The sequence below is a fragment of the Nicotiana tomentosiformis genome, chromosome 6 (assembly GCF_000390325.3).
Source record: "Nicotiana tomentosiformis chromosome 6, ASM39032v3, whole genome shotgun sequence".
In the NCBI taxonomy this organism is placed as follows: domain Eukaryota; kingdom Viridiplantae; phylum Streptophyta; class Magnoliopsida; order Solanales; family Solanaceae; genus Nicotiana; species Nicotiana tomentosiformis.
In genome coordinates, this window is record NC_090817.1 from 91931662 (window position 1) to 91944598 (window position 12937).

The 12937-nt window shown below is 35.8% G+C and overlaps 3 protein-coding genes across 3 annotated transcripts; 2 read left to right on the forward strand and 1 right to left on the reverse strand.

The window, feature by feature from the left end:
* Positions 1 to 2253: 2253 nt before the first annotated feature.
* On the reverse strand, positions 2254 to 4098 carry LOC138893370 (cytochrome P450 89A2-like). The gene has a single exon (XM_070177585.1). It carries the CDS (start codon positions 4046 to 4048, stop codon positions 2384 to 2386), a length of 1665 nt encoding a protein of 554 aa, XP_070033686.1. The 5' UTR covers positions 4049 to 4098; the 3' UTR covers positions 2254 to 2383.
* Positions 4099 to 4828: 730 nt separating this feature from the next.
* Positions 4829 to 6493, forward strand: LOC138894974 (uncharacterized). Its single transcript, XM_070179685.1, has 3 exons — positions 4829 to 5391; positions 5647 to 6035; positions 6125 to 6493. Exons 1-2 carry the CDS (start codon positions 5095 to 5097, stop codon positions 5812 to 5814), a joined length of 465 nt encoding a protein of 154 aa, XP_070035786.1. The 5' UTR covers positions 4829 to 5094; the 3' UTR covers positions 5815 to 6035; positions 6125 to 6493.
* On the forward strand, positions 5950 to 6445 carry LOC138894406 (uncharacterized). The gene is made up of 2 exons (XM_070179105.1): positions 5950 to 5961; positions 6125 to 6445. The coding sequence occupies exons 1-2, from the start codon at positions 5950 to 5952 to the stop codon at positions 6443 to 6445; spliced, it is 333 nt and encodes a 110-aa protein (XP_070035206.1).
* Positions 6494 to 12937: the final 6444 nt, after the last annotated feature.

Sequence of the window (12937 nt, forward strand, 5' to 3'; positions counted from 1 at the left end):
GGGTTTTGGGAGTTCCTACGGGTTGTTCGTTGATGTAGTTGTGTAAATATTATCAATTACTTTGAAAATCTATTTCATACTATTTCATTAAGAATTTTTTTTGATTTCAATTACTAAAATAGGTAAGTAAGTTGATAGATCACCGTTGGATTGCCTGGCGGCGGTGTTAGGCGCCATCACGACCTTTAGCGATTTTTTGGTTGTGACAATAAATGTCCTATAATTTATTCAACTAATAGAACTAAACAGATAAAGAATTCTTTTAAAATGCAATAATTTAGTCATTCCCAATGACCATCAATTATATTGTCTCTTTTCTCCATTGTTTTGCAATTTTTGCCTTTACCTTACGTAAAAAAAATACAAAAAAAATAAAATAAAAAAATAACAAACTTGCGTCTTTTCCCTTGATTGTAGCTGCATGATATATAAGGAAAAATAAATTTTATTGCCGCTTTTGAATTCTAATGGATGCGTTCCTAACATATGCAACTTTTCCCTTTGGTTTATAAGACAAATATGTTTCTAAGACAAATGCTTAGTAATATTTTTGCCAATTTATATGGAATAAATGCTTACTGTTACAAGAAGGTTTAAGTGCTTACCGATGCTTACAGTTATAACAAGGCTTCGGCTTCTACAGAAAGGCAAATAACTTTGGCTCTCATGTGAATTCTCAAGAAACTAAACCAAAAATGGAGTTCCACTATTTTATTTGCTCATGGAGTACTCAACACTAAGTACCTCATGGCTTTCTTCGCTTCTTTTATTTTTTGCTCAAACATATCTAAGTTAAATATATCAGATGATTTATTCCTTTTTTGTTTTTTTATATGTATTTTTTTGTACATTTAATTTACATTTTGCATATGTCTTATATTATATTTTAATCATAAATTCTTATATAAACTTTTATATTTTCTATATCAACTAAATTTATAATGATACATGTATGACCGCGCTTGTAACTTAACTAGTTTTTTTAATAGAGCGGAGGTGCCTTTCCTCTCATTTAACTGCTGTTGTTGTACCAAGGCTTCACAGTGAAGCCTTCGCTCTTTCAAAAGTTTCATGTAAACAAGAATTCAATACAAGAAATATGGTTTTCTGGGACACATTTAGTCGCCACATAAATTGATAGTGGCGACTCTCATATTCGACGAACCATAAGAAGTCGCCAAGAAAAAGCTCTTTTGCGACGATCTTATTTCGTTTATAGGAAAAAAGATAAAATAAAAAAATTACGCTCTCAGAAAAAAGCCTCCTGTCATTTCTTTTTTATTTCTATTTTCTTCCTCCCGTTTTTGTTGGGTTAAGTCTTCCCCTAAAGGAAGTTTTCGATAGACTCTCGGTTCACTCCCTCCAAAAACTCCCCACTTGCTGTTAGGGTGACTCGAACTCACAACCTCTTGATTGAAAGTGGAGGATGCTTACCACTAAAGCAACCCACTCCTGTTCGGTAATTTCTATTTTGTGGCTTTAATGACTACACTCCTGTTCGGTAATTCCTATTTTTGACAAAACTTAAGTTTTATTTACTATTTTTATTTTAGTTTAAAAATGCGTGAACTCGTTTGACGATTCATTTGCATTGTTCTGTTGTTACAATACCAGTTTTGATTGATCCTCTTTGCTTGATTAAGCTCTTGAAATCTCGAGCGCAATTTTTTTTTTGGTTATAACTTTGTGAAGATTCCCACAGTGCATGAATAGCTGTTTGATAAAATGCCTAAGAGAGAAATTTCCTGGACAATGAATTGGGTCCTCAAGGCAATATGCAATAAGCACGGGTCTAGTGTATGAAGATTGTCATTAGCATAAGTATGAAAGAATTTCAAGTTACGTGCGTGTTTAGGTTGGAAAATGCTGGTTTATGGGATATTCATATCCAAAAAGATTTGACTTTGTTGATATGTACATCGCATCAATCCAGAATCAAATCTTAACTTGCATTTTGTTATAACCCATTTCCGCTGCTTTTAAGACTCTACCTCTTGTGCTTTGTCCTCGGTTTTTATTGAGAAGAAGGCAGAAGAGTGAAAAATAAAGAACTTGTGTTGTTTGGTGGTGTTGAAGTATATTTACATAAAACCACATCCCTTGTTTTAATTCTTTTTTTACACTCCCCATACTTTGAAATTATACATACATCTCTAGTTATTTTGTACATAGCTAATACTAGCATTTGGTTATTATAACCATAAGTTACGGGCAGTTATTTAATTCGTCGTTCAATCCAAAGACATACAGATGTTGAAACACCAAAAAGACATCTTCATAATAGTATGAAACAAAATGGTGCTGTATAGAAACATCATTAGCCAAAACACCCTTTCATTTGGTTACCGAATTATGAAATTAAACTGAATGGTACTTGTGGTTTCTATAAGCTCCCCGTACAACACCTGGGACTGATGCGAGCTCGCAATGGATTCTTCATTGTAACGGTGAAATCTGACCCTTCTGTTAGATCAACTTCATCTCCCTCCACAGGCTTCCATTCAAATTGCCAAATCAAATTAGCCACAAAGTACTGTAAATGGAGCATAGCAGATCCATAGCCTGGGCATATTCTCCTCCCTGCACCAAATGGCATCATCTTGATCTCTCGACTTCCTGTTATATCAAACTCTTGAAGAGTTCCATCTCCATCCACCAAGAATCTCTCTGGCTTGAATTCCATTGGATCATCCCACACATTTGGGTCCAAGCCCATTTCCCCCACCATAAAATTGATGGTAGCGTTCTTGGGTATAACATAGCCGTTCAACTCCATATCCTCTGTTACCCTATGTGGCAGAACAAAGTGAGTTGGTGGATGTCGCCTAAGACCTTCCAAAATCACTGCTTTCAAGTATGGCATTTTCTGTAAATCCTCCTCCTTCACTGCCTCCTCTATCACCTTATTGTTCTTAATTGATTGTAATAATGGTGTTGATTCCACAACTTGGCATATTTCTTTATACAATTTTTCCTGAATGGAAGGGTACTTTACCAAGCATGCCATAATCCACTGCAAGGCGGTGTATGTCGTATCGCTGGCGGCAGCAAGGAACTCGCCGCAGAGGCTGGCCATCTCTTGGTAATTGAGCTTCCTCTTTTCTTCTGGCAATTCCAAATTCACCAGCGTATCAACATAAGCAATATCGGCTTCCAGCTCCTCCTCTTCTTTGTGATGATGATCAACTCCAGGTTTAGGCGCTCCCACTGCTTCTAATTTGTATTTCACCCGATCTTGGATCAGAGGGATGAAGACCCCGTCCAACTCTTTTCGTAGTTCAATGAGCTCTTTCCAGCGTTTTCTAAATATTGTTTTTCCTAAAAATTCAGGAAAGTAATCTAGTATTCTGAAACGGTGAAAATTTTTAAGTGCTCGATGTTGTGCGTCTTTAATTTGCTCTATTTGAAACTCATCGAGCTTATTCCCGAAGCAAATGAGGACAAGGAGACAGAAGATGGCATACTTAAAATGATCAAGTAACATGATCGCTTCCGTGGCATAATCAGCTGCGGCTGATTCATGAGCAAGAAGGAGCTTTTGAATGAGTATGCCTAGTACCCAAGCTCGGTTCTTGGAGTGGGACTTGATGATGCGAGAGGGATGGAGCATTTCTGAGATGAGGTTTCGACGAAGGAGCCGCCACGTGGGACCATAAGAGCTGGATGCTATTGTCCGCTGGTTAGAGTTGAAAATTTTACTGGTTGTTGAAGCAATTGGCCGATCGGAGCAAATGGCACCTTGCTGAACTAAAGCCTGGTAGGCTAACAAGTGGCTGCTGATGACTATGGATGGAGATGAGTAGCCTATTTTTATGGCGATGATAGGACCATATTTGCGTTTGAGATCTCGAAGCATGAGTTCGAGATCGCGACTAGTTTTTCTTAGCAATGGTAACATCCCAATCACTGGGAAGATAAAGGGACCTGGTGGGAGTTTCTTTGTTTTCTGGAAGAAAAGATTAAAGAGAAGTATGAGGAAGAAAGAGATACAGAATGTGACCACAATGATGAACAAGCTTTCCATTATTCCAGTACTTGTGTTTGTCATATAAATATTACCAGGACATATGTACTAGAGATAGAGACTTGCTACGTGTGGGTATCAAAGAAAGAAGAGTAGGATGATTAACAGATATTGAAGAAAGGAAAGTAGGAAGAGTAGAATTAAATGTTTCTTTATTATGACTCCCGCGTCCCCTTTCTGTTTGTAATCAAAGTATTTGAACAAGACTGCAAGGGACTAAATGTAACAGGAAATGCCTATATGACATTTTAGTTGCCTTCTGATCACTAATGTAGGAAATTATTTTAGTGCAATAAAAAAAGGAGGATGACAGCTAGCGTATGGCTAGACTGATTGAAAAATTCTTAAGACTTCTTATTATTAAAAATCTCTATCTTCTCCCACTACTATGGTACGTTACCTTTATAATATTAGTGTTGTATTAAATCTGTTTTAACATGTTAGTTTATACTAGCAGTAGTTTTTATGAGATACATGCAGGGATGTGTGACAAACAAATAAAAAATTACTGTTCTATCTGGAAGTGACACTGAGAGTGAAAAATCAGTTTTCCCGGTAGGAACCAAAATCACTTATTTTGGGGTAAAACAGAGAGACTCTCGTCTTCTTTCTAAAACGTGCAGAGACGTAGGGTATTGTATTCCACGGCGATTTGATGAAGTTATTGAAAGAATACAGCTAGAGATATTGCAGATAAAAGGCTGATGAACACCACTCTCACATGTAAGCAGACAAAATGGAGACTCTGGCTGATGAGTTGTGGCACTATACAAAACGAATTTTCATTTTTTTAAAAACTCACTGAGCCAATTAATTTGGATTCTCCCCGGATAGGCCCGTTAAAAAGTGTAAAGCATTTCTTGTTGAAAGATTTTTTATTTCTAGGACTCGAACTCCAGACATCTAGTTAGAGAGAAAGAATATCAACCATCCCACTCACACCCTTGGATAAATATAGATATCGCAATTTTGTATCAGAAACACTGATAATACTACTTATAAAATAGCAACTTCCAAATCAATCCCACCATTGTTTTCCTCTGTCTTTCATTTCTTTTTCTTTCCAAGAAATGGATTTAAGGAAACTTGTTGGCTTGCTTCTATTAGTTTTCATATCCCTTCTGGAGATGCTTTTAAAGAAAATTGCAGTTTCGGTGTTAAGTTTCGTGGGGTTTTCTGATTCTCAAAGATCACCATCGAATAGCAGAGAAATGCAGAGAGTTGTTTCTTCACCAAGAATCAGACTAAAGGATGGAAGATGGCTGGCATACAGAGAAAGAGGAGTCCCAATGGACAAATCCCTTCACAGAATCATCCTTGTCCATGGGATTAACAGCTCCAAAGATAAGGATTTTCTTGCAACCCAAGTATGACTAGCTAACACCCTTTTCAACTTTACTAGTAATACAACATTTTACTTTCCTAATCTTGAAGAATTATCGTCCTAGTCTCCTAAGAATTAAAAGTATGTTTGATGCTCATTTTTTCTCTTTAATTGTTAACATGGTTGTTTTGATATTTCACATTCAGAGAGGGACATCCAATAATAGTTTATTTGTCTCTCCGCTTTTAGCTCCTAAATAATGTTTTCATTAGATTGATCTACTAACTATATTCTTTAGGAAATCCTAGAGGAGATGAGGATATATATGCTACAGTTTGATAGAGCTGGATATGGGGAAAGTGATATAAATCCTAAACGGTCATTAGAAAGTGAAGGTATCCTGCCTGGAATTGCCTCAGACGCATACCACACAGGCTATCAGGCGTGGCTTTTGTTGTTCCAATAATCAACTACAAATGGAACTCCCTTCCTCATGATTTGATCAAGAACGATCATAATAACAAGCTTTGGCGATTAGTAATTTGGCTCGCACGCTATGCTCCTGGGTTACTCTACTCATTTTTTACACAAAAATCGAACAATGTTTTCTCGGGCAATTCTGCATTGTTAAGCAAAAAGGACAGGGAAGTTGCAAAGAATGCAAATAGATCGGAAGTTTTTGACCCGGTAAAGCTCATCATCCACCTCTCTCAAATCAAACATGAGTTTTCGCGAAATGATTATCTTGAAAATTAATTGTCTTAATTAATTTGCAGAAACTTTATCCGAAGCAAAGTGATTTTGAGTCTCTTCTCCAAGACTTCACCTTGGCATATGGAAAGTGGGACTTTGATCCACTAGAATTTGGTAATCCATTTCCTGATGAAAAAGAAAGCTCAGTTCATATTTGGCAAGGTTATGAGGACAACATAGTACCTTGTCGCTTACAAAGATATGTTTCCAAAAGGCTACCTTGGATTCATTATCATGAAGTTAGTGATGGTGGACATGCGTTGTGGCATGTTGGTCCAATCGGTGAAGCTATCTTGAGGTCCCTTCTACTTCGTGAACAAGACACAACACCACAGAGTGCTTGATTGTAATCAAGAATATTATTAGGCCTAATATCATTTAATGAAATTAAATTGCAAGGATCTTTTAATTTTTAATGTGGGTATTTAATTCACTTTTGAGCTTGTTTTCCAATTACAACGCGTATGTTCAGTTTCAGATCTAATGAAGCACATTTACCACCAAAGGATAGTTCTCATAGTACTAACTAAATACCCTCTCTCGATGGAGCTAGTTGCCTTCTTTGATGTTGATGAGCCTACTACTTCAATGACTTCTTCCAATTAAATATTCAACAACTCAATATCCCAACAGTTAATATTCATTCATAACAAAAACCTATCTATAATCATATTAAACATTCAACACAACTAAAGCATGGCATATAGATATAACTAAAGATTAACACCTGGGATCGTCTCAAAACATTGTATGATCTAAACGTCTATTATAGTTAAGCAACTATTGAGGTCAATATATAACAACTGACGGATGGGCCTCACCTAGTTGCATTGCTAGCTCAACTTGAGCTTTAGAATCTCAAACATATACAAATTAAGGGTGAGTTTACTGACTCAAGGCGATAACTTTACCACATATGCATCAACTATCACTACAATAAAAGAGGTTTTGGCGACCATTGTAGGTTTCGTGGATCCCTGGATAATTATATTCATGATGACCCTAATAGTTGTCACGAGAAGTTTCAGTGGCGACTGTGATTAAGTTGCCACAAATATTTACTAAATTAAGTTTGCTGAAACCTATTTGCGACTATCAATCAGCAATCGCTACTAAAAGATCTTTTGTGAGCTCCAATGTAACTGCTAAACAGTTGTAGTTCTATTGTTTCAAGAAAATTGCGCGACTGACTATTTCTTAATGTGTTTAATTTGTCGTACCTAGTGGTTTCAAATTCAACTCAGTATGTACTTGCTTAAAATTTAAAGGTATAACAACGGTGTTTGTGCCAACTTCAATTCGATTTCACCATCTTCAGATCCAAGTGATGATAAGCTATAACTACGTATTTTAGTCGCTTATTACACTCTAATTTACTGTATTTTAATTGAGTTTGAGCTTTAGTCGCTAGTGTTTTGCACTAATGGTGTGTTTTATGCCTTGTAGGAGTGATTTCTAGCTAAGTAGATGTTATGGAATGAATTCAAGTAATTTGGAACTTTGAAATCTGAGTAAAAGCCCAAGGAATTAAGCTGGGATCGCGTTCGGGGATCAACGGATGATAGTTAAGAACGAACAAAGAATCGAGTAGGCATATTGCGTACTGTCTAGTAAGATGCACATAACTTTTCGTTCAGAATTCTATTTGGACTCCACAATATATGGTTTGAAATATATTTCAAAGAGCTACAACTTTCATGTTTTATACTTTTCCAAATTCCCAACAGAACAGGGTGACAAATGCGGTCGAATCCGCGGCCGCGGACGTCCTGACCTAGAAAAGTATACTTTTTGGCGTAGGAGAAGGTATAATTATTTGGGCCCGACCCTACTTGGTATATATACATGGAAAAACGGTATTTTGAGGACCTTTGACATACTTTTGACATAATTTAGACCTAAGGAGACTGGGGATTCGACCTAAGGATGCAAGAACACACTAGGAGCAAGGCGGAGAATTCTTCTACAAGTTTCTCACTTCCTTCTTCCTATTTCCATTATTGGTTATGAATTCTAGTATTGTAGTTATGCATACTATTATGAATAGCTAATTTGTTATCTAGGGTTTTGATGAAACCTTTTGGAGGATGAATTCGTGTTATGTTTTAATATAATTGAGCCGTTGGATTTCTCTACTTGCTCAACTATGTGTTTTTTGCTGTTGATTGAATGGCCATCAATTGACTGTGCCTATTTAGTGTGTACTGCTTGAGAGAGAGTATATATTTAGGTAGTTGTTGAACAACATCACTCCTAACGTTTGTAAGAGATCAATACGGAGGGTTTAAAGGCGGGATTAGAGATAACGAAACCTTGGTGCGATCGTAGTGAGCAATGAAGTAAGTGCCAGCTAGTGTAGTTCGAGAGAATACATCTAGTAAATTGCGGTAATTGCTCGAGAGAGAATTACGACAACCAAAGTACTCACGATCGGTAGAGAATACTTAGGCGAAATTATAGAAGACACAGCGGGAAATATTCCGACAATTGGGGAAATCATAACTCTAGACCTCCTTAGTCTTGTCTTCAATCCTTATCCTTGTTAATTGATAATTGTACTGCTTTCTAGTATTTGTTAGTTAATTAGATAAGAATAAACATTATAATCTTTATAATTAGGAAATTGTTTGGACTTGTGTTTCTTAGCAATATTGAACAATTATAGCTAAGCCTTAGTTCTCTGTGGGATTCGACTCCGGACTTTTAGACCGGATTATATTTGCAGCGACCGCTTATCCTTTTTAGGACTACAGTTGGGCGTGATAACCGAGCTTTATGGAGATTCTTGCAACTCATACTCTTGTGGAGTTATTTTTCGACCCACAGCTGTCCGATATCTCTAATCTTTGAATTGGATGTCATGTTACTCATGCCACATCAACTCATTTTCTCAGTCAGAAGCTATGAGGAAGTTGAGTTCAACAGGTAATCTGCGTATGGTTACACCCCCAGCTGTGATTTGAAACAGTTAGCGTGCAAATATATACACTCCTAGTTTTTCGCAACTTCACATCACCATCAGCCGATCACAATCCTACTTGTTGTGGAAGTTATTTTCTTTTCCTTTTTCAGTTCATGTCCAGTTTCCAGTAGACCCCTCGGTGATGAAAGTTTTTATGTATATGCTTTCAATGATTGAGTGATGTGCGTATCTTGATTTATGTTTTCCCCACAAGGATGGTAATGTATTACTCCTTTAGTAATAGTATATATCAATATGTCACGTTGAGCGACTTCATTTGACAATCGCTTGTGATGTTTGCCATATATCCTTTGCATAGATAATAGGCAAAGAAAATTTATTTTGTTTCTTATATCATACTTATGCGAGGCTCTCTTATACTTGGCAAGGCCTCTCTATACTTGACAAGTGGATTGATAGACAGATTGTCTATTGGAAACAACATTTTCATCCTCACAAGATAGGGGTAAGGTCTGCGTACATAGTACCCTCACCAAACCCAACCGGTGTGAGATAATACTGAGTATGTTATTGTTGTTGTTGTTGTTGTTGTTATTGTTGTTGTCAATAAAACTAAACAAGGCAACTTAAAAGTAGTAATTATTTTCCTATTTAAGATGCTTAAATTAAGGACCAAAATAAGTAATAAAATAATACTAATAATAATAATGGTAATAAAATATCTGCAATGATAAGCTTAAGTATTATTGCTTTTTCCTTTTTCCCTTGGAATGCGATTAGTTTAAAGTTATTTGACTTAGAAGTTTTATTTACATATAAATAATAATAATAATAATAATAATAACAATAATAATATATAACATTAAGGGTGTGTTTGGTATGATGGAAAATATTTTTAATTTTTTCATGTTTGGTTGACTTAAGTGTTTTGGAAAAATAATTTTCTAGTGAACTCATTTTCCTTCAATTGGAGGAAAATGATTTCTCTATCAAGAGAAGGGAAAATATTTTTCAAAATTCTTCTTCAACCTTCCCCACCCTATTCTCCATCCCCACCAACCCCCCCACACCTATCCCACCCCTACCCCATCCACCCCCACCACACCCACCCTCCCCCAAACCTTGCCCTATGCCCACCCTAAATAGAAATATTATTATTAAGAATACTTTTTTTTATGTTGTAAATAGAGTACTTTCTTTTTTTATTTCAACAAAATGAATATTTTTTTTTTCATGATATAAAAAAAGTATTTTGTTTCATTTCAACAAAAAAATACTTTCTTTTCATGATGTAGAAAAAGTATTTTCTTTCATTCCAACAAAATAATGCAATAAAAGTATCTTCTTTCATTTCAACAAAAAGTACTTTATTTTCATGATGTTGAAAAAGTATTTTCTTTCGTTTCAACAAAATGATGTAGTAAAAAATATCTTCTTTCATTTCAACAAAAAAAATATACTTCCTTTTCATGATGTAGAAATAATATTTTCTTTCATTTCAACAACATAATATAGTGAAAAGTATCTTTTTTCATTTCAACAAAGAAGTACTTTCTTTTCATGATGCCGAAAAAATATTTTCTTTCATTTCAACAAAATGATGTAGTAAAAACTATCTTCTTTCATTTCAACAAAATAATGTAGTAAAAAGTATCGTCTTTCATTTCAACAAAAAAATACCTTTTTTTAATGATGTAGAAAACGTATTTTCTTTCATTTCAACAAAATGAGTATTTTGTTTTCATGATATAAAAAAGTATTTTCTTTCATTTCAACAAAAAAATACTTTCTTTTATGATGTTGAAAAAGTATTTTCTTTCGTTTCAACAAAATAATGTAGAAAGAGTATTGTTTTTCATTTCAACAAAATGAGTATTTTCTTTTCATGTTGTAGAAAAAATATTTTCTTTCATTTTAATAAAATGAATACTTTTTTCATGTTGTAAAAAAATACTTTCTTTTTCAACCAAAAAATGAGTATTTTCTTTTTAGTTATGTAGCACAAATTTTAACGTTGTTTTTGAGTGAAAAAGTAAAGCAGCACATTAGTCCCAAAATTTGTGTGAATTTTTAAAAGAATAATTAAATTCTTGAAGAAAATAGAGTCCTGAAAACGTTGAGTATTTAGAGTTTGGGGGAGGGAGGGGAGAGGGGGAGCACATGAAACATGAGGATTTGGAGGAAGGGGGGGGGGGGGGGGGGTAAGAAAAGTAACATAAAAGAATATTTTTCTAAAAAATATTTTCCACCCTCTAAACAAACACTAGAAATATTTCCGGAAAAAAGTTTTTTACTCACCAATTAAACATGAAAAAATAAGTAATAAAACTACTCATTTTCCAGGAAAACATTTTCCTTCACACCAAACACACCCTATGTATTATCATTCTCTGAAGTGCTGTTTGAGGAAGTTGGTGTACTCTTTTACATGGCGACGTGAATCATGTAGTGGTGTTGATCACATACAGCTAGCATTCATCGAAACAAACATAACTCTTTTATTTTTTTGGTAGTACAAACAAAACTTATATCTTTCTAGGAAAATTCAAGATTTGTTCTGAGTAGTTTGATTGTAAGTTTGGAGTTGAAGTTAGAGAAAGTAATTTCTTAATTTTAATAATAAACAAACAAGATCTTAGCCAATGTGGCTGCACGCTCTTCATTTAAAATGTTGAAATTTTGCAACTAAAAAATTGGCCAAAGATCTTCTTGTTACATTATCCTAATAATTTTTCTTTGTCAACTTTAAAATTAAAATTCTAGCTTATTTTTCGACCTTTAGTTTTGGGTTTCGTTTCAAGTTTGAAAACTTTATGTTGCCTTTTGCAAGTGGTCGCGATAACTCTTCGAACTTCAAACAAGAAACAAAATCTTGAAGATACGAAATAGAATTCGTTTGTGTTATGATTTGGAATATTATACAGCTGTATATGTTTGCGGAGATATGTCAACTAGGTCACATTATGATGGCTAGTAACGATAACTCTCTTTTTATGACTATGTCACATTATGATGGAATATTATACAAAATCTTGAATATTTGCAAGGGGTCCCGATAACTCTATTTTTTTTCTCTCTCCAACGGCTAGTAACGTCTCTTTCCACAGAAGCGTGTATCTCTCACGCTCCAATTGATGGAGCCGCCGGAAGGCCCTCTTCTGGGGAGTAAATACGGAAGAAACATCCCATCATCAGTCACGAATCTTAATAACGAGGCAATTCCAGGAAAACACTCTTGTGCCACAACGGTCACTGCTCCTCCATCTTCAACATTGAACCCTACCCGGCCAGACAAAGAAAACGTCATTGCTAGACAAATGACTCACAACGGGATGCCAGCTGTGATATTCAAGGCCAAAGATTATTATGGCCCTCGCAGCCATTTCGAAAAGGGTGGAGGGAATGGAGAATGGGAACAAGGCACTCCGAGATCAAATGAAAGAACACTAGGAAATGGTCGATAAAATATCGGGCGCCCCCAAGATGTTGCCAAAGAAGGATGACAACCGGTTCGTCGAACAACCATACAGTGATGATGTAGCCCCACATGCTATACCAAAAACCTTTCAAATGCCGCCCTACCTAGGATATATGACGGCACAACCGACCCCGAAGATCATTTGACTCATTACATCACCAGAGTAAAAGGCAACGACCTTGCCAAGGAACAAGTGTCTTCTATTTTGCTGAAAAGGTTCGGCAAAACCCTCACTGGAGGAGCATTAACCTGGTATTCACAGCTACCGGCACGCTCCATTGAAACCTTTGAAGAAATGCCCGACAAGTTTGTAACGGCCCACGCTGGAGCCAAAAAGGCCGAGGCAAGAGTGAATGACATATTTACCATCAAATGATTTCTGGGAGAGGGATTGAGGGACGTCCCCACCCGGTTCAACCGAGTAAGGATGACTTT